Source organism: Notolabrus celidotus, chromosome 19 (genome assembly GCF_009762535.1).
Source record: "Notolabrus celidotus isolate fNotCel1 chromosome 19, fNotCel1.pri, whole genome shotgun sequence".
Taxonomy (NCBI): domain Eukaryota; kingdom Metazoa; phylum Chordata; class Actinopteri; order Labriformes; family Labridae; genus Notolabrus; species Notolabrus celidotus.
The window spans coordinates 26,362,332-26,381,952 of NC_048290.1; the positions used below are offsets into that span (position 1 = coordinate 26,362,332).

The following is a 19,621-nucleotide window of genomic DNA, read 5'->3' on the forward strand; positions in this document are numbered from 1 at the left end:
AAAAGCCACACCTGGGGTCTGAGATGAACTTTTCCACAGTTGCAGATGGTTAATGATTGATTGACTGCTCAGAGAATGCTTCACTCACTGCACTAAACTCAAGATGCCTGCTAAACCCCTCCCCTTTGTGGTCCAACCACACCCACTATACTTCAAATAAGAGCAGTCATGCATGAAATATTAAAGAATCACTAGTGGTTCAAAGCCGAGACTGACCTCACATTCACTGCCGTCTTCTTTTAGAGGTATGAGTTTTCTTTCAAATATCAGCTGTTGGAAATGCAGTCCTCCCTGACAAATATTTCCTAGTGCAGCAGAAACATTCAAACCAAACCTTCGCTAGGCAAGCGTATGCTCGCCTGGGAGTAATGCATTTCACATCAGGCTTGTATTTTAAAGCTTCAAAATAAAGCTTTTGCACAATAGTATCACACTCTGCTAGCTATACAGCAATTCAAACTTAGAGTTAAGGACAGACTTCCACAACGACTCTGCTTTAGACTTCTTGCTGTCACAAGGGTTGGCAGTTTGTGGAAGTTTTAGAGTCTTAGTATTTTATCATTTCTTTTTATAAGAATTAAAAGTAAAACATTTTTGTGTATATCTAGATGCATGTAAGAGTCTTGGGTGTTTTTGATGTTGTGTCATACCCCTGAATCACACTGTCTGTGTACTGCACCATGGTTTGTCTTGCACCTCATTTGTCCTTCACTGCATCAAAAATAGACAAAAATGTTACACTATATGTAGTGTGTATGCGTGTGTGTGTGTGTGTGTGTGTGTGTGTGTGTGTGTGTGTGTGTGTGTGTGTGTGTGTGTGTGTGTGTGTGTGCCACAGTGCAGTGACTGAGATAGATCTCTGACAACATTTTTTCCCTGCATGCTAACAGATAGAAATAGATAGACTAGAATAACAGAATGAAATAATTCTTCTTTTAGGCATGGTTTAGATATCAATGTGTAGTAAATGCACTTATGAGGCTGTAAGTTTTGTTAGGCAATTATTTTAAAGTAATTGCAAAAAAATTGCAAATCAAGTTTATAAGTATTAATATTTTTTACAAAGAAACCAAGTTCCAGCTTTGTTTATGTTACCTTCTTTTTGTATGCTTTATTTAATAATGCAGAATGATGGATTTTTATTTGTCTTACATTTTTTTAAGATGGCTACAGGGACCGGGATCGCCGCTCTCCTACGTACTATGATGAGTCAGAGCCTGAGGAGTCCTATCGGATCTTTGTGGCTCTCTTTGACTACGATCCCTTGTCCATGTCCCCAAACCCAGATGCAGCTGATGAGGAGCTGCCCTTCAAAGAGGGACAGATCATTAAGGTGGGAGTTCATAATTACAGTAGTCAGGCACTATGACTAAACACTATAATCCTACAGTCAGTGACTGTCATGGTGAAGAGGGAGCTGAGTCTGAATTTAAAACTTTCAACTTACCAGTCGATCCATGTTCCAACCTCCACATATGGTCTGAGCTTTGGATGACCGAAGGAATGAAATTGCATGTACAAGTGGCCAAAAGTGTTTTCCTCCAGATTCAAGATTTCTTTTATTGTCACTTCCATGATTCACTCTCAGCAAACATGGGAGAGAAATGCCATTCTAGTAAGATCAGGCACACTATTTAAAACAAGGCACAAAGCAATAAAAAAAAGATGTGTTAATACCATTGGCATTTTTAACAACATAGTAAAAAAAAAAAAGATGCCCCTGGGTCAAGGGAGCAAAAAGGGGATGTGTAGTCCGAATAGCTTGGGGGAGGAAGCCATTGCTCAGTCTTTGTGACCTGGCACAGATACTCCGGAGCCACCGTCCAGATGGCAAGAGTACAAAAAGGCGATGGGAGGGGTGGGAGTGGTCCAACATCATGCTAGAGGCCATGCAGATGCACCAAATGGGTGGCTGGCCTCGGCCTGAGAGATAGGGTTAGCAACTCAGACATCTGGAGGGAGATCAGAGTAAAGCCGCTACTGCCAGTTTGAAGGGTTCAGGCATCTGATTACGACGCCTCCTGAACGCCCCTTTAGACGTTTTCTGGGCACATCCAACAGAGCAGAGACCCTGCGGCACACCCAGAGCTGACCAATGTGTTTGTTTCACATCCAACCTAAAAAAGACTCAGGATCCACCCAGAGGAGCTGGAACATGTGGCAGGCGAGAGGTACATTAAGGTCAAATTGCTCAGCATATTGCCTTTAAGTGAAAGAAAATGGATGGATGAAAAGCTTTTGTATGCCCTGTTATTAAATCATTTGGTTTAAATACATCTTTAGGTTACTTTCTTTTGCCGAATCATGTAACTCGATAATTACACAGAGCCTCTCTTTGGCAACCTTTCCCTGAAACATCAAAAGCGGTGCATATTGACTTGTTTTCCATAACTAAGCTGGTGGGGCTATTGCAAGAGACTCATTCTTCAACTTGCTTGTATGAAAAGACCTATTGTTTTAATCTGATCTGCTAGTGTTGCAAGAAAAAAATCATTAGTGCTAAAAAGGAGAGAAATAGCTGACTATGGTTGATTTCATGAAAGAGCAACACAGTTTTAACTGAAAAGCAGTTGTTTTTTTTGGAAACCACAGTTGTTGTATCAGCACATGCCAGTTTGAGACGTGAAAATGCTTAAAAATTGAGGAAGTTGCTAGTAGCCTCAAGTCATTGTTATAGAGTTTGCATTGTGCAGATGTCCATATCCCTTTGTCACTGAACCATATGATAAAGCTGTCCATCCTCTCTCATACGAGGATGCTACCTTGCAAAAAACAATTCCCTGTGACATCTGACAAATTATAATTGAGCTGGGCAGCTATGAAACATTGATCACTTTGTGCAATGATGGATGAGCTTAGTTGAAAATAGAATAAACTTCCTACCAGAGAAGGGAAAGTTGCTGACTCTTGGTTTGGGAACTTTTATGCAAATTAATTGAAAGTCCAGAGCATGAATGCACGATGAAACCAACTAAAGCTGCTCTCCTGCGCTTACAAACAGAGCCCAATTGTCTAGATAAGCTAGAAAATGCGTTCTTTTTGTCCTGTTTTTGCTTTCATTCTTTAGCTCAAACTTCCTGGTTGTCCTTAAACAGAAAACTGGAGTACTCAAACACATTTGTGCTGCAACTGTAGATACCAGTCTACTATCCAGGCAGAGCACTGCAGGACATGGGATGGATGTAATATGTGGCCATTCCAGATTTCTTAGGAAGCGAAAACTGTGGACCACTTTCGGGACACTAGTGTCCAAAGCTCCACTAGTTGAATTGCTTAATGTGTCTGAAGCATGTTGACAGAGCTCAGCACAATCTATGTGTCTTCATGCATTGGGGCAGGCCCAAGCTGCAGCTGGCCGGGGATCACAGAGGACTTAAACTCAGTTTGGGTACAGTGTAGACTTTGGCTATTGCTTTTCAGTTGCTTGTTGTAGTTGAACTCAAAGGAAGCTACATCTATTGACTCTAGGCTATGTTCACACTGCAAGCAAAAGTGGCCCAAATCAGATTTTTTCAAATCAGATTTAGACCACTTCCCTTTGTGGTCCTGAATCAGATACAGATAAGATTTTTTTCAATGCGACCTCAGTGTGAACGGCCAAGGCGGATTTGATGCGCATTTGATACTTTCACGTCACTTTATAGCGACACACGTCACAATTCTGCGCGGCGGTAGCCTTGCAAAAATGGAGGATATCAACATTCGTGCACGATTGAGCACGATTGAAGACTTGGCTCTACCAAACAGGTGTTTAGCCAGCGTGCCTGTTGCCAGCCAATACAACCCAACTCCTACACGTCTCTTCACAGAGATGGAGCGCCTCAATTGAGTGTCCTGCTGAAAGAGTCTTGGGGAGAGCCGCTGACAGATGTAATTGAAAGTTGCCCTTGACATCCAGATGTTTTGAATAAACTCTGTCTCTGTGAAACTTTTAACGTCGCAGACCCACCACTCCTGACTCCGTGTCCGCATCCACATAGACCAGGGGTGTCCAAAGTACGGCCCGGGGGCCAATTGCGGCCCAAGGTCCATTTATTTATGGCCCCCAAGCTTCCATCCTAAATTGTGTTATTTATAGCACATAAATGAATCACCTTTTGAATCATCTGTACATTTGCAGTTTCTTTCAAGCGCACAAACAAAACTAAAGTCACTCCAGAATTATCTCAAAAAGCTTCATATGGACCACCTCTCTAAAGCCAAAGCTCTGGGAATTCTTCAAGATGGCAATAAAGAAGAAACACAAGAACTCTTAAAGCTGACAAGTTTTCAAATTAATGTTTTTATCATGATGTGGAAATGTTCTTGATGAACACTAAAAGTTCAGAAGACACAAAAGAGGACACAAGACAAGATCAAAATTATGAAATTGTGCAGAAAAGGTAAAATTAGGTGCATAAAAAATGTTCAGAACTCAGGAAAGTAATGACTTTGTTCTTAATATGTTGTCTGCTGGTCAGAACAGTCTTAAAAACAACATGAAAAAGAAGTGTGATGAAATCCAGATTGTGATCATGCCATAGAGAAATAATGAGACAATATTTTTTCCCACATTGCCTGACCCTGATGAAAAACATATTCCCCCAGAAGAAGATAACGTTTGCTAATCTTTACATGGTACTTCCTAGTTACTGTTTGATTGAGAAAACATTTAAAATAATTGTTATTAAATATATTCATATATAACTTTTAGGATTCCAAAGTCTCAGTAGGAGCCACTGGCCCTGAGGTATTCTGACAACATCATATGTGGCCCTCTTTGAAAAAAGTTTGGACACCCCTGACATAGACCTTTCAACCGTACTTGCGGCCACAGCTCTGCAAAAAGCTGAAACAAGCAATTTGTCTCTCTTTTTCTTTATACTTGACCTCCTCCGCAACTGGTCATTCATTCTCCGGCTCCCACTGCACAAAAACTTTGTAATAAAGGCAAATACTTGCCGTCCTCCATGTTTACGTTTGTGAAACGGCTGCATGTGACGTCATAGTTATTGTTCTTTTGCGCATGCGGGGCAGTTCAGAGCCGCAAACAGTTCACGCTGGAATCAGATACAGGTCACATTATAGATGGTAATGTGAACAGGCAAACAAATAATCAGATCTGAGCAAAAAAATCAGAATTGAGCATTAAGCCTTGAAGTGTCAACGTAGCCTTAAGGGAAGGCAGCAACTCTGTGGCTTTACTCAGTATTCCCTCGACATACATGATCTGTCCCTAAGGGGTTGAGTTCCAAAGCTAGTAACAAAATGTACAAGGTTCAGGCTTCAGACAGCACTCTTCTGGGAATTGTAACTGGGACAAACAGACAACTTCTTGTCACCTGTAGCAGCTTGAGACTCATTCTCACACACAAACAAACCCAAAGTTGTCACTCTGCAAGCAGCAATACTCACTTGAGTGGTAGCAGTGGTTAACAGCAACAAGGCCATTAAAAAAGCACAAGTGGTACTAATAGGGTGAACTCTTTTACTGTCTTGTGTAACAGGTGTTTGGTGATAAAGATACTGATGGGTTCTACAGAGGAGATATAAGGGGCAGGATGGGGCTGATACCGTGTAACATGGTGTCAGAGATCCGAGCAGAGGATGAGGAGACCTTGGACCAGCTCATGAAACAGGGCTTCCTGCCACTCAGCACACCTGTGGACAGGATAGGTACTCCACATGCTTATTCACTTTTATGAACTGGAAAGGTTATGTGCTCCATCAATGTGGATGTAAATGAAAACAATGCCTCCTATTCTTGCTTACAGAGCAGAACAGAAGAGGACTTCGTCGAGATCAGCCCTCAAGGAGGATGGTTGCTCTGTATGACTACGACCCTCGAGAGAGCTCCCCTAATGTTGATGTGGAGGTATCGCTCACTGCAGGATAACTTTATCACAAAGAAGGAAATAACCGGTAAAGTCAAAGTCAGTCTAGGTTGTATTCTTGTGTGTCATTTTCTGTATCTCTGTCCCCCTGATAGGCTGAGCTGACATTCTGTGCTGGTGACATCATGGCTGTATTTGGAGATATTGATGAGGACGGATTCTACTCTGTAAGTACAGCTTAGCCATGTTAGACAGTTTGATGTTGATTTAATCTCTACAAAACTGAACCATCCCCTTTGGTGTTGATACAGATTAAACCAAGCTGATATAATGTGTTAGTTTTAAAGCTGGGGTTGGTAATCATATTTAGATACACTTTTTGTCATACTGGTTACAATGATCTTTATGTCCTGATGGCAATCAATACATGATGTGTTCCTAAAAAAGAGTGAAAAAAAACTGCTATCTACAGCCGGAGTAAACCTGGGAAAACACCAACCAATCACTGTTTTTTGGCTCCCCAAATTTTAAACCAATCAAATCCCGTCCAGCCGTTCTGCCCTCCTCCTGCGCGTACATTTCCCCGGCGTGCACTCCTCCGAGTCCCCGTCTCCTGCCTCTACTTCCCCTGACTCTATTTACTGCCCCTCTCGCTCGTCCTCGGGCCTGTCCCCTCTGACCTGATGAGGTGCTTTGCTCAGGACTGTAGTCCGGATCAGAGTAGTCCGGACCAACAAGCAGAATAATTAATGACGTTCAGTAAGTCCTACAGAAAATATATATTTATTGTAGCGTCCGTCCGAACGCTGTAGTGATGATGAGCCGATTCGTGAACACGTTGAGTTTTAATAACCGGTCACTGTCGGCCGTGATCACGCCAACCAACAAAACAACAATCAATGTTTGAATGAATGAAAAACTTCTCCTCTCTCCCACTCGCACACTCTACACCTCTCCTGATGCCTTCACTGACTGTCAACACTGTAGGAATTAAGAACATCTACACTGAACACGTTTAACAAACAGTAGATTTGTTACAGTATTATATGTGTTATAACTTTTCTCCTGATATTGTGTCACCGGTACAACTGGATAATGTTAGCATGATAGTTGTGAGTACTAACAGCAGCCATGTTTGTTTGTGTTTTTAACTTTCACTATGATAATGTTTTGGTGAGGACCGGTTTTGAATCAGTCATGATCATATGGTCGAGAATCAGCGGCGCTCGTGCATGTGAGCGGGGGGGGGGGGGGGGGGGGGGGGGGGGCGTCGTTTTGGAGGAGCTCCGAGGGAGGAGGGGAGGGGTTAGACGGAGTCATGAGGAAATGCTACATTCAAATTCATGCTGGTTTTCTGAGACTACCAACCCTAGCTTTAAGAGGTATGCAGATTCCTTTGTCAGCTTTTTGGCAGATCCAGGTTAGTTTGTTTCTCTTTGTTTACAATCTTGCTGCAAAGCTAGGCTAACTAGCTTCTGGTTGCAGCTTCAATCTTATGATCATCAACCTAGTTATGTCACTTAAATGTATTTGTTCATGTGCATATGAGTAGAGAATGTGTAATATACCTATACCTATACCTATTGACAACTCCTCCGTCTCCCCCTCCCCCCATGTTAAGAGTCTGGGTGTCATCCTCGACAGTACACTGTCATTCCAGTCTCACATCAATAATGTCACTAGGGGGAACTCTCTCCCCGTGGACGTACAAAATTCAACCTCTCCCACCACCTTCAAATCCCGCCTCAAAACTCACCTTTTCAGCCAAGCTTACGCACTCTAATCCGTCTCCCTGGGACTGGAATGACTCCCCCTCCCCTTTCATCTTTCTAGTATTGTATCTTTATTCTAATGTATGTATTTTTTTACTGTTGAGTGTTGCTTTTATTATTGCTATGTTGTATGGTTACCTTGGCTGTTCAGAAAGGCGCCTATAAATAAAATGAACTATTAGTATTATTAATAATCTGTTAATTCTACATTCCTGATTTTTGCAGATTGAGGATTACAGGCAGGGTGACTTGTGTTGCACAAACTCTTATCCAACAAGTCAGAAGATGTGAGACGTGAATGAATGTGCAAATTAATGAAGAACTGATGATAAAAGGGTTCAGAAATAAGAAATGTGAAAAAAAATATCACATTTCTAATTTGTGGAACAATGAGGTAATTTGAACAGACAGTGACTTAATCCTGACCTGAGGGGATGAAGAAAAAATAGGGCACAAAAATGACTGTATGAAATGTTCATCTGTATTCACATTTTTTTCAGTAGCCTGTCTCTTCTCTACTCTCTCATGCTCATATCCATCGACAGGGTGAGATCAACGGCCACCGTGGTCTGGTTCCCTCTAACTTCCTGGAAGAAGTGCCTGATGATGTGGAGGTGTATCTGACAGATACTCCAACCCACTACCCCCAGGAAGAGCCTGCCAGCCGGCCCCCTGCCAACTCCGCCGCCACCGTCTCAGAGAGCAAACGGGTACATCATCATCGCCGCTCTCAGCGCTAGGCCCTGTGTTCATCCATCCTCCGTCCTCTCTCTTGATTTCCGTCTCTCGCTTCCTCCACCTTGCCGTCTGTGTGCTGTTCATTGTGTGTGTTTGTCCATGTGGTGACAGTGGTGACTCTATACAAACTAACAACCCCCACCCCCTCTCCTCTCAACCTTCGGAAAAGGGGACAAAAATCCAGTGTTTAACACCTTTCTGAGTCTCAGAGAAAGGAAGAAGCAAAGCCTGACATGGACAGAGAGAGGATAGACTGTGGGAGCTCTCCGGGTGATTTTTGCATGTAGCACTGGTTATAAGGAGGACTTGAAAAAGGCTCAACTCATTCCTTACACATGATAATTTGGTACCTCTTTGCACTGAAACTCAAAAAACCTGTTGTGGTTATTGTGTATAATAATAAGTGCTTTATAAACACATAACAATTGCTACCCAATGACACTGAAAAGAAAATATATGAAAAGAAAACTATAAAAAAAAGAGAAAAGCATGCCTTTTTCAAACTTGATACATTTTATAAGAACTTTCTTGGCTCGACTGCTGTATTTCCTTAAAAGAGGCTTTGTTTCTTTATGTATATTGCACACATCAAATCTATTTTTCAGCCCTGTTGTCAGTGGATATGCTATGTTTGCTCTGAGCTCGAGAGACTAAACTAATCGCAGCACTGATACTTCCATACTGTGTTGTTACAATGGAACAATAAAAGAAAAAAATTGGATATTAAAAACAATCTTTTTTTGCGCCCTGGTGTTCATGTGTGTTGGTGTTGTTGTTGACGTTGTTGTTGTTTTCAGTTTTCATAGTGGTGTGGGTTTTAGCGACAGGACTATGCTGCCACATCTGATTTCTTTTTTGTTTTTCCTCACCCGCTTGGCAAAACAAAACTAAACAAACAGAAGAAGATTGTTCATTTCACACCATAAATGGCTCTGTCTGCCTTGTACAGTAAGTCGGCAACTTGAGATACCAAACTCACGGCTCTAATGCAAACAGCTCGAGGTCACAGCAGACACTTCTCGATGCCACACTGCATCACGGCGCTCTTTGCATACGTTTCAGAAACACATCTTTTTCATTAGAGCAAATCAGATTAGTTGTTTGTTTTCCATGTTCTGGTTTGAGTGTTACCCAAATTAGGGACCATTTCAAATAAATTCCCATTTTATACAAACTGTTTACTTGTACAGTTTATTACTTATTGTATTCTATCTGCCCTACTATACTGAAAAGCACAATTTTTGTCATCAAGAGCTGTTTTTTTAACAATTTGGACCCGAGTTTTTACCGTCTTCCTAAAAGTGTCCCAATGCTTAAGCATGTGTCCAGCTGCTGCATTAGATGAGAAGCCTGGTATCTACAGTTGTGTCCCTGGGTGTTGTTCTGTATATGACTGTACTCTTTGTTCCCTCCTGGCCCTAACTGACTGTGGACTCCTTTTTCGGCTCTGTGGTGTGCTGATGTTGTGCTCAACGTTTCCTGGCTTCCTCCTCAGTGTTTCTCCTACGTATCAACTCTGTGTGCGTGTTTGTGATTACAAATCCCATTTGTACTGTGAATTTAAAACAAATTAACCTGACCTATCGACACATTATGAAGAGACTAATGTCTCAATGTGGACAATATTAATGTTTAAAACTGTTTTTATCTCTCTGAATATTGAGTTGTATCAGAACACACTCTGGGCCCTCAGGTTGGCCTTGAAATGCACAAAACCCAGCTCTTTCATGTGTATTGTTTCAGAAAAGATATTTGATTTATTTTGCATTTTAACATCAGTGTAAAACTTAAAGATAGAGAGATGGATAGCCAAGAGACTTCATTAACTACAAAAGGATTGCAGGTTAACACACAAAAATCACAAAAAACAGCCTCAATACTGTCAGACATAGATGATAAATGCATCCATCCATCCGCCCATTCACCTATTATCTATTCCACTCACCCCTTTCAGGGTCTGGAGATGATCCCAGCGGTCATTGGTCAAAAAAGAGGGTACACCCTGGACTTGCGCAAGTCATGATAAAAACATAAAACACAGTTAAGCAATGAAACTACACTCCAAATCCACTTTTTTTTTTAACAATGCAATGAGAACCCCTCTCCTTTTCAATTTCTCAAAAAAAATCAGCAAAATAAATTCTTCATCTGACTCCAAATCTTTCAAAATAGACTAGCCTAAAGTACGGTTGGTTTGGTGAATGAAAAGAAATAGGTAAACAGGATATTTCTGGAACTGTGAGCCGTCCTCCTCCCCAATTCCATTGACAAACAACTAAATATGTTTGATGCAGTAAGGTGAAGCACAACACAATCCTGCAACCAACCAGCAAGCTGAACAATGGTGAGTCAGTGGGTTACTTGTTAAGTGAAAGCGCCTCTGCCTGTTGAAAATAGGAGTAGTGTGCAGTTTCTTTAGATGAGAATTCACACTTAAAGGACAAAACACATCTTTTCTTTCACAAGTTTGAATAGTTCCCTCTCAGCTCTTCCCTCCCCAGTTAAATCAGATAGAAAACACTGATGAAGACAGATAACTGAAAGCCTCGTCATCTGCAGTTTGACAGTAATGCTTCTTTTGTAATACGCTGCCCCCTGCTTCCACACCTCCCCATCACCTCTCCCCCCAGGTCACCACAGAAACCACCGACACGGTCGACAATGACACCGCCCCTGTCCGAGCACCGTCCCCGATTGTCCGGCCCCTCCTCCCAGGCACCATGAGACCCCTAAGCCCTACGAGGGCCCCCCACATGCCTCTGGACCCCCGTGACTCGCAAGATATGGCGAACAAGAAGAAGAAGGGACTACTTTCCAAGGGGAAGAAGCTGCTGAAGAGACTCTCCCCTGTGAAATAAAAACAAGCAGCTTACATGTACAAACACCTGCACATGCTGGGCTCTGTATATTGCATCCATACAATCAACTCTGATCCAACATCACATGACAGAGAGGATGTGAGCTTCGTCTCCAGGACTGCGTGGGCCTGCTTGAATATAACCAGTGAAACAATTATCCATGTTTGGTGATGATGCGAATCAGTTAAATTACAAGTATGTACAGTGCAGTGCCAAAATTCAAGAGAGAGAAACCTGCAGACACAAAATTAATTACTGTGATGTATTTTCAATCAATGGATAACATAGAAAAACAAAAAACTAGGACTTTCATGACATTTTCTTTCCTTTAACATTATGGAACCGCACATTTCTTTGAAGCAGGGTAGCTGTCAAATCCCAGCATCTGGTTACATCTTAGTTTTTATACAATTACCAATTTTTTGTGGCTTAACGATGTCACCACAAGGAAACAGAAACCATACTCCTCTTGGAAAACCTCCAAAAAAATACACTGTAATCGAGGCATTCTGTGAAGTATGCTAGCTGCTAACACAAAGGCTTTATTCAGTGCAATATCAGAGAGAGGTGGTAGCATATGGGATACCAGATTGGCAACAGGGCATTAAAATCCGAAACACCGGGCGAGCTCAGCTGTCTCAGTGGCCTTTATGAAAACAAAACGAGCGTGACACTTCTCGTTTGATTTCCACTAGGTTTTTTTGTTTGTTTCATGACTCGCTCTTTTCACTTCTAAAAATCAAACAACAGCAGATGTGTTTGTTTTGTCCTCGCTGTCAAACTGTCATGAAACGCCTAGTTCAAGACTCAATTATGTGTCTGTCTTCCTATTGCACAGAGGTGGGTGTGTTTTCGTCTGACAGTTGGTAAAAGACTCGTTTTGTGTGCCTGTGCGAGTGAGTACGTGATGCAGTCATGCTTCGCACCTTTTATGTTTCTTGTTCACTTTATCATTTTTACTTTCATTTTTTTCTGAAGGAGAGGCCATGTAGTGATCAGTCCTGTGATGTAGTGATGTGCTGCTACCTCCATTGCCAGTGTACTGTTTGGTTCTGTTTCATGTTGATATATAAAGGGTCATGTTAAAGCCTCATAGAAATTACAAAATGTCAAAGTGCATTGTTATCTGGTTCTGTTTGATCTTTATTGGGCCTGTGTAGAGAACTTCATCTCACACTTTTTGTACCTGGTTAAATACCTGCACATACATTATCATACAAAGTAATCATGTTCCACAGTGTATCTACATTTGAGAGGGAATCTGTAACAGAGTTTTCTTTTTATTCCTATGATCTCAGCAGACGTACACAGACCCTGATTCTGGAGAACACAGACACTAATTAGACCCCCAATACTTTGTTGTTGCTCCAATATATATATTTAATGGAGTCTACAAATACAAACATAGCCTATTTGCATAATACCAGAGAGATACTTGCAAAAGAAAGTGTAATCAAATCCATAGACATGACTTAATTTCCTTCTGTCACTCGATTATTATGATTTCTTTCATTGTTGTTGTAAAAGATCCAAAAATTGTGTCCTGATTACAAAAGGCTGCATGTACAAACAAGAAACAACATAATCAGTATGTGAATTTCATGTGATCAAGGAAGTTACAAATCCACATTTCAATCTGAGATTTCCTAGAAGTAAATGTTTATTATTACAATGTTCTGATTTAAAGCTCCTGTGAGGAACTTCTGGTTTGTGCTGATTTTGGCGCCCCCTGGGGACAAAGCGGTATCCTATCATGGGTCATTTGTAAGGTAGATGAGTGGGTGCTGTTAAGCTTTATTTTTACAGTCAAATGTTTCATGTATTGATCACCTTCGCCATGGGAAATGTAGTAAGAAAAGGGTGTTTCACCAGCGTGCTGATAATCCCCTCATTTGACACCTACCCCCCAGTGGCACATTCATCCCTCAAAAGTCAAGATAAAGAAAAAGTAAGTTTTTATGCTAATGATTTAGTTTCCTTTTGTAGGTCATAAAAGCAACACTGATATTAATTTCAGTCTGCTTCTCAACCAACTAAAACCCCTCACAGGAGCTTTAACTGTTCAAGTAGGGGAAAGTGTACAGTGGCTGAGTGATGATGGACATTTAAACCCTGACAGGCTAAATAAGATCTTGTCTCAGCCTGTTTGGGATTTTAGTTTGCATAACTTGTTCCCTATGCATTATCCCACATACTACCCAGCTGCCCACTTAAGACATTAACAAGTCGACACAGACTTTGGATTTGTAGATGATTTATCTAGACAGCCAAACAAAAACATCGCTCTGATTCCAAAGTCAGTAATAATTCCATGGCAACAGATTCTTATCAGCCTTGTTGCAGGACTAACTAATATCCACCCTTAATATTTCAATTGAAGGTAACAGACAGCAAACAGGACTTTTACAGGGTTATTTATGTTGACATATCTGTCCTCATACAGCTCTCCTTTTTTGGGGCAATGAGGCCAATTGTTCCTATTATCACTACCGCTTTTGTTTGATATGAAGTAAGTGATCTGGTTGTCCCTGGTGTAGCTTTTGCTATCGAGAATTAATGACATGTTATGGGGTTTTGATTCAGAATCAAGGCAGAATTAAAGGCAGCCAGTTAATCACTATGTAAATTCCTTCCACATTCAGCACATCTTCAACATTTCAGTTATTCTCATTTGGTAAAATTTTTGACATTTTACCCTCAAACCTTCACTTTTTCCAAATTCATCATTCAATCTTTGACTGAGTTCAGAGAAAACAGTTAGGTAACTGCTAAAGACTTCAAACTGGAATGCTAACCTTCACGCTCACTGATCACATTTGACCACAAATGTTTTTTCCCACTTGCTTCAACACATTGCTTTGCCTTTCAGAAGAAAAAACAGTGTGTGCTTCAAGATCATAGAAATAATGCTTTAAATTCATTCAAAAGCATTGAAGAAGAATCGCCTGCATTCTGTACAAACATTTTGTTCTCTACAAGATAACTGAAAGACATCTGTCACTAACTCCAAGATATTGATTCCTCATAGCTTTAATCATTTTCAAGTTTTTCTCAGTTTGATCAAAAAATCAACTATATCTAACAATTTTACATTATGTCTCTTTGTTAAACTATGCCTGAATTAGAAGTGTGAATTCATTGTGTGAAACAGGGTTCACCTCCTCATTACATTTTAATACCATTGAAATGTAATGGCAAGAGAGGGTTATGCCAAAATGGAATGTAAGAAAAGTTTAGCTGGCAATAGGTTTACATTTCATTATCATTTGTTTCAGTTTAGTCTGACATTCTGTCACACCGTGTCCCAAACCAAATCATTCTCTCATGAATGGGTGTAATGTCTCTTAACGCTGTAGCTCTTTTGTACTTTGATCCATTTGTAGATACTTTCTAAATGTTTATACTTGATTTTATGACAGCCTTTTTGTTAGTGCACTGAGATTTCCTCTCCCTGTAAAAGACTGCGAGCATTCTCCATAGTGTCCTTTTGAAATCAGATGTATCAGTCCACCGTATGTGCTTGCTTTGTGAATCAAAGTTAAAAAAAAAAGAGAAAAAAAAAGAAGATGAGAAATTATTGGACAGTATTTATGGTGATTACTTATGTGTGGGTGTGCATGTGAAAAAATACAACTTTTATAACCAAATTAAATTTGATATTTTTTAGAAAATTGTTGCTTCATTCATTCATGTTTTAATCGCCTGTATTGCTAACTATTACACGTATGGTTTATGGCAAATGTTAGATTTATAATGCTGATCCCCTATTGGTCTCCCTAACCATTCTCCATGTATTACCAATGATAAGATCATTTAAATCAGTGTTCTTAGACTGCTAGCTGTCAGGCACATTCACCTCTTTGGATCTTAACAATTTTTGAGGCTATATATTTAATATAAAGACATATATTGATGGTTAAAGTCTGGCTAAATTAGCAAGAAAAGAACCTTTATGCTCATATTGTCATATCCTGGAGTGATGAAAATGACGATGCTTAATGAAATGAACTGTTGAGGTTTTTTATATATATATATATATATATATATAAATGGGACTTAAATGTATTGTATGTTGATTTGAAGGCATATGTATAAACAATGGAGCTAATGAATCTGCAAGCCAACAAGAAGGGATTTTTAAATAAATGTTGCAGTAATACTCGAAAGTGCCCCCACTCAGGGTTAAAGAACAGTGAAAAAACATACAGCAAGCTTGCAGAGTGGTATCAGCTAACCAATCAGGGTTCTCAAAACGAGAACCGAATGGCTCAAAAGTAGTTACCCAGAGCAAGTAGCAACAATTTATAACCCCAATTCCAGAATGGTTAGGGGAACTGTGTAAAATGTTAATAAAACTGATTTTGAGTGGGACTGCTAAACTGGCCAACAGTGCCAACTCGTCATCCACTGAAACATTTGGTGCACAATACAATTAAATATTACTACAAAGGAGAAATCAAACTGTTAAACAGCTGAATTCTACAGTGGCCCTGAAGGGCAAAACACAACAACATTTCACAAAACAGGACGATATTACAGAAGACACAAAAACATTTCACAATACAGAGAGGTGAGGGACAACACTTCTTGTTACTGATTGGACAGAACCCGACAGCTCGACATCATTTCCTGTTTCTATTAGTAGTACTCAGCTGAGTCCCTACACAAATTTCAAACTGAGTTGGAAGGAATGGAAGAGGAGATGAAAACAACAAAGGATACACATGTTATGTAGCCTAATACTCCTATGGTGTAGCCTACATATTAGGACATCCTCAGGTCTTGGAGTCAGGTGCCAGGTGGAAAAATGTTGGTTTCTATCCTCAACCTCCACAACAATCACCTCTATTTCTGCTGAGGTGAATGTTTTGTTTTTTTTTCCTTTCTGGGCCATCTTTAGCAACTTAGTTTTTCTCCAACTCAGCGCTCTTGTCTTGATACACTGAACAGATGTCCTTATATAGATGAATTGGGGCATGGTGGTATTGCTGATTGCAGGTTGCGGGCACATGCCTGTCAATTTAGAATTGTTCTGATTCACTAATATACGCAAGGTGGTCAGAACAAAATTGTCTGGTACGCATGTGTCATGAATCTGACAGTGATTATGCATAAGCCCTTACTTTATGCGCAGAGTAAGAACATTTCTTCGCATATATTAGTGAATGAGGCCCAATGTGCGTGAGCTGTGATTTTAAACTACTGCACAAAAAAATGTGCAATGAAAAGACCTAAAGAGGCAAGCACTGCAAAGTTGCCTTGTGGTGTGGGGGACAGGGCTGCTGCCTTTCAATGCAAGAGTCCTAGTTGAATCATGGAGGGGACAGTCCATGGGAGATGGAAATGAAACACATTCCTCACACTGGAGTTTGAACAGTGCTTTTTTTTTTTTTTATACTTTTTATTTATATACTTTTTTCAATTGACACACAACAAGCACACATACAGGAGATGTATTCCCTTACACTTAATTTTTACATCTTAATGAGAAAATTTCCTATAACTAGAATCGTCGTCATTACATTCTTATCTTAATTCACAGTATAGATTCATTGCTTATAGTTTACATTTACAGAGGTGTATTTAGGGAAAAACTGAACTGGAATCAATAAATCAAATCAAATCAAATAAATAAATGCAAATGTATCACTGGTGCCCATGTATTGAGAAACTTGTTTGTCTTCAGCTGTAACCTTGCTGTGATTTTTTCCATTATAAGGACAGCTTTAACTATGCCTCTCCATTGCGAAATGATGGGAGGAAGCGGATTCAACCAGGACATTGTAATTGTTTTTTTTGGCTATTAAAAGCAAAATTCTTAGTAAAGATATTAAGTCTGCATCTTTAATGTTAATGTTGAACAGTGCTTTTGAAGTACAATATCCAAATGGTTGAATGAAAAGACTTCCAGAGTAAGCCCTGTGGTGTTGAGGATAGGCAACAAGTTTCTATGTTTTGTTAAACTTTGTTGTGTTTTGTGAAATTTTGTTGTGTTTCCTGTAATGTCGTCGTGTTTCCTGAAATGTTTTTGTGTTTTGCCCTTCAGGGCCACCGTAGAATTCCTTCAAGGTGATGCAACACGATTGTAAACATGCTTCTGTCCAAACTGTTTGAAATGTGTTGCTGGAATTACATTTAAAATGGACATATATTTTACTTTAAACAATACAATTTTAGTAACATTTTGCATTAATTTCAACTGAATATAGGATTTTGTTTATGGGAAAACCATCCATATCAGTTTATATCAACATTTACACAGTGTCCCAACTTTTTGGGAATTGGGGTTGTAACAAAAGAGATGGCTACCAGACTAAAACTTGGCTCACAATAACCAATAAACTAAAATGTAACTGACCTCATGGAGCATTTATCCTGGTGAGGCCCCTTCAAGCTTCCCTTGAAAAAGCAGCAAAGTCCCCTGATAAAATCACATAAAGCACTTTAAAACTCAAAGAATTATAAACTGCATTAAGAAACCAAACAGAGTAAATTTAATAACAAAAAAAATGTACAAAGGAAGCACAAAATATCTGTCTGAGACAGTCTCTACTTAAAGACTCTGTCCTCTGACATGATTGTGGTTGTTAAGCATCTCAGACCAGGTGAACCTTGTTAAGCAATCATCTTGAAAGAACTACAGAGGGGGAAAGGGACAAACAGTACTGGGAACATGATACGGGAGCAACAGCTCACACCCATCTACATAATAATTTACTTTTTTCTTTTCAGGTGAATCAACTGTGGGCCAATAGACTTCTTTCAACTCCTTCTGTAGGTTACGTGTCTGTTAAAAGAGACAGCAGGACGCAGTCTGGATTCGCTGGTGACTAAATCACACATTTTCAGTCTATAAGACTGAAAAATAGTTCCTGCTTTGAGCTGCCTCAGACAGTGGAAATTCTCCATAAAGCCTCAAGCTCATTACTGAGTGACAATGACAGGATGACAGTGACGAATATCTTTCGTGAAAATTCTGATCCAGACTTAACAAATCATATCAAATTGAATTATGCAAAGTTTATTACAACACCAGCTGATTTCCATTTTTTATCCCAACTTAATCATCTTTCCAGCATCAGCCAAGTGTTAGGCTGTCAATCTGCCCACGGTATCACAACAAATCATATCCTGCCAGTCATTTCATCAGTGACAAAACGCCGAGGGGATGGTGACAATGCTGATCTCACACAAGCAGTCGGGTTTGTGTGAGATCAGGATTGTCACCAACAGCAACAGCTTTATTCCCAACAGTTCATACACAACAAAGCTGACTGTAGAAAGTAGATAAATTAACAGAATCATTGACAGACAAGAATTCAGAGCAACAGTTTTTTTTTGGACATACAAATTAGACCATCTGACAAGTTAATGACAAGGTACCTATTTATAATCACCACTACACCCATAGGCTCTGTCATGCCTGCTTTCAGACCATGCTGTGGTACTGTGCTAACAACCTGGTTGTTACTGTGCTTTTGCCCTCACATACTCTGCTTTCATGTCCCGTGTTAACCCTAAAAGACTGGTGACTGCTCAATCTACATTATATCTTCCCCATGTTTATATTGCTTTATCTTTTCCTGTCCTCCTCTTGTTTCATTGTTATCTTTTTGCTGGATTATCATAGTAAAATATCAAAGTAACTTTGGATTTATAAATCAGACGTACATTTCCTGTTGGTGTTAAAGCTAAGCTGTTGGCCATTTCGAGTTACTATGAGTCTCAAGTTACCCCTACTTCAATGTACTTCACACCTGTGAAAGATATTGAAGAAATAAACTGCTTTGTGTGACTGACTAATTTAGATGTCTTTCCAGGGATAGGCTAGGATTTTTAAACTGGCATCTTATCCATGACCTCAGATGTTTACAGAGGAGGGGCAGTGTGATGGCTAGGGATGGCATGGGCCTCTAAATTCAAAACTATGATTGGCCATTTGCATAGTCAGAGGCAGGACTTGTGTCAAAATCAACTATCAACATGGCGCTAGTATTGTTTTTATCTTATTTTTTGCATTCCGCTGTATTTCCTATACCAGACACATCAACTTCATAAGACAGGTGGACAGGAGAGGAATCAGCCCATCTAAAATTGCACGCAAACTCTTGCACACTCTTCTAAAAAGTGCTTTAAATTGTTACTTTTGGCAAATGTCTCCTTTTTGAATCCTTAGGAATAAAAATTAGAGGATTCAGAATATGAACAGAAATAAAGCCCCTGTATGATATCTCAATGTAAGATGTAATCACCGGAGACAACAGGGTAATTGAATGATATTGATTTGTGCGTATTTTCTGCAATCCTTGAATTAATCAGTATCCTGAGTGGGCCGCCCAGGTCCAAAATGTCTGGGTAAGCCCCTGCTAAGAGGGTGAACATTTGTGTTCAAAAAATTGCCATAACTAAGTGAAGATTAATATAATAATAGGATCACAGA

At 40.0% G+C, this 19,621-nt stretch overlaps 1 protein-coding gene across 6 annotated transcripts in view; it reads left to right on the forward strand.

The window, feature by feature from the left end:
* Positions 1 to 9,066, forward strand: part of LOC117831625 (RIMS-binding protein 2-like) — a 96,027-nt gene extending 86,961 nt beyond the window's left edge. For all 6 annotated transcript variants that reach the window (XM_034710394.1, XM_034710398.1, XM_034710397.1 and 3 more), the window contains 5 exons: positions 1,164 to 1,333; positions 5,487 to 5,655; positions 5,754 to 5,854; positions 5,969 to 6,040; positions 8,131 to 9,066. In XM_034710394.1, coding sequence (XP_034566285.1) covers positions 1,164 to 1,333; positions 5,487 to 5,655; positions 5,754 to 5,854; positions 5,969 to 6,040; positions 8,131 to 8,325 — 707 coding nt within the window. In that variant the 3' untranslated portion in view covers positions 8,326 to 9,066. The remainder of the gene's footprint in view (positions 1 to 1,163; positions 1,334 to 5,486; positions 5,656 to 5,753; positions 5,855 to 5,968; positions 6,041 to 8,130) is intronic.
* The last annotated feature ends 10,555 nt before the right edge of the window (positions 9,067 to 19,621 follow it).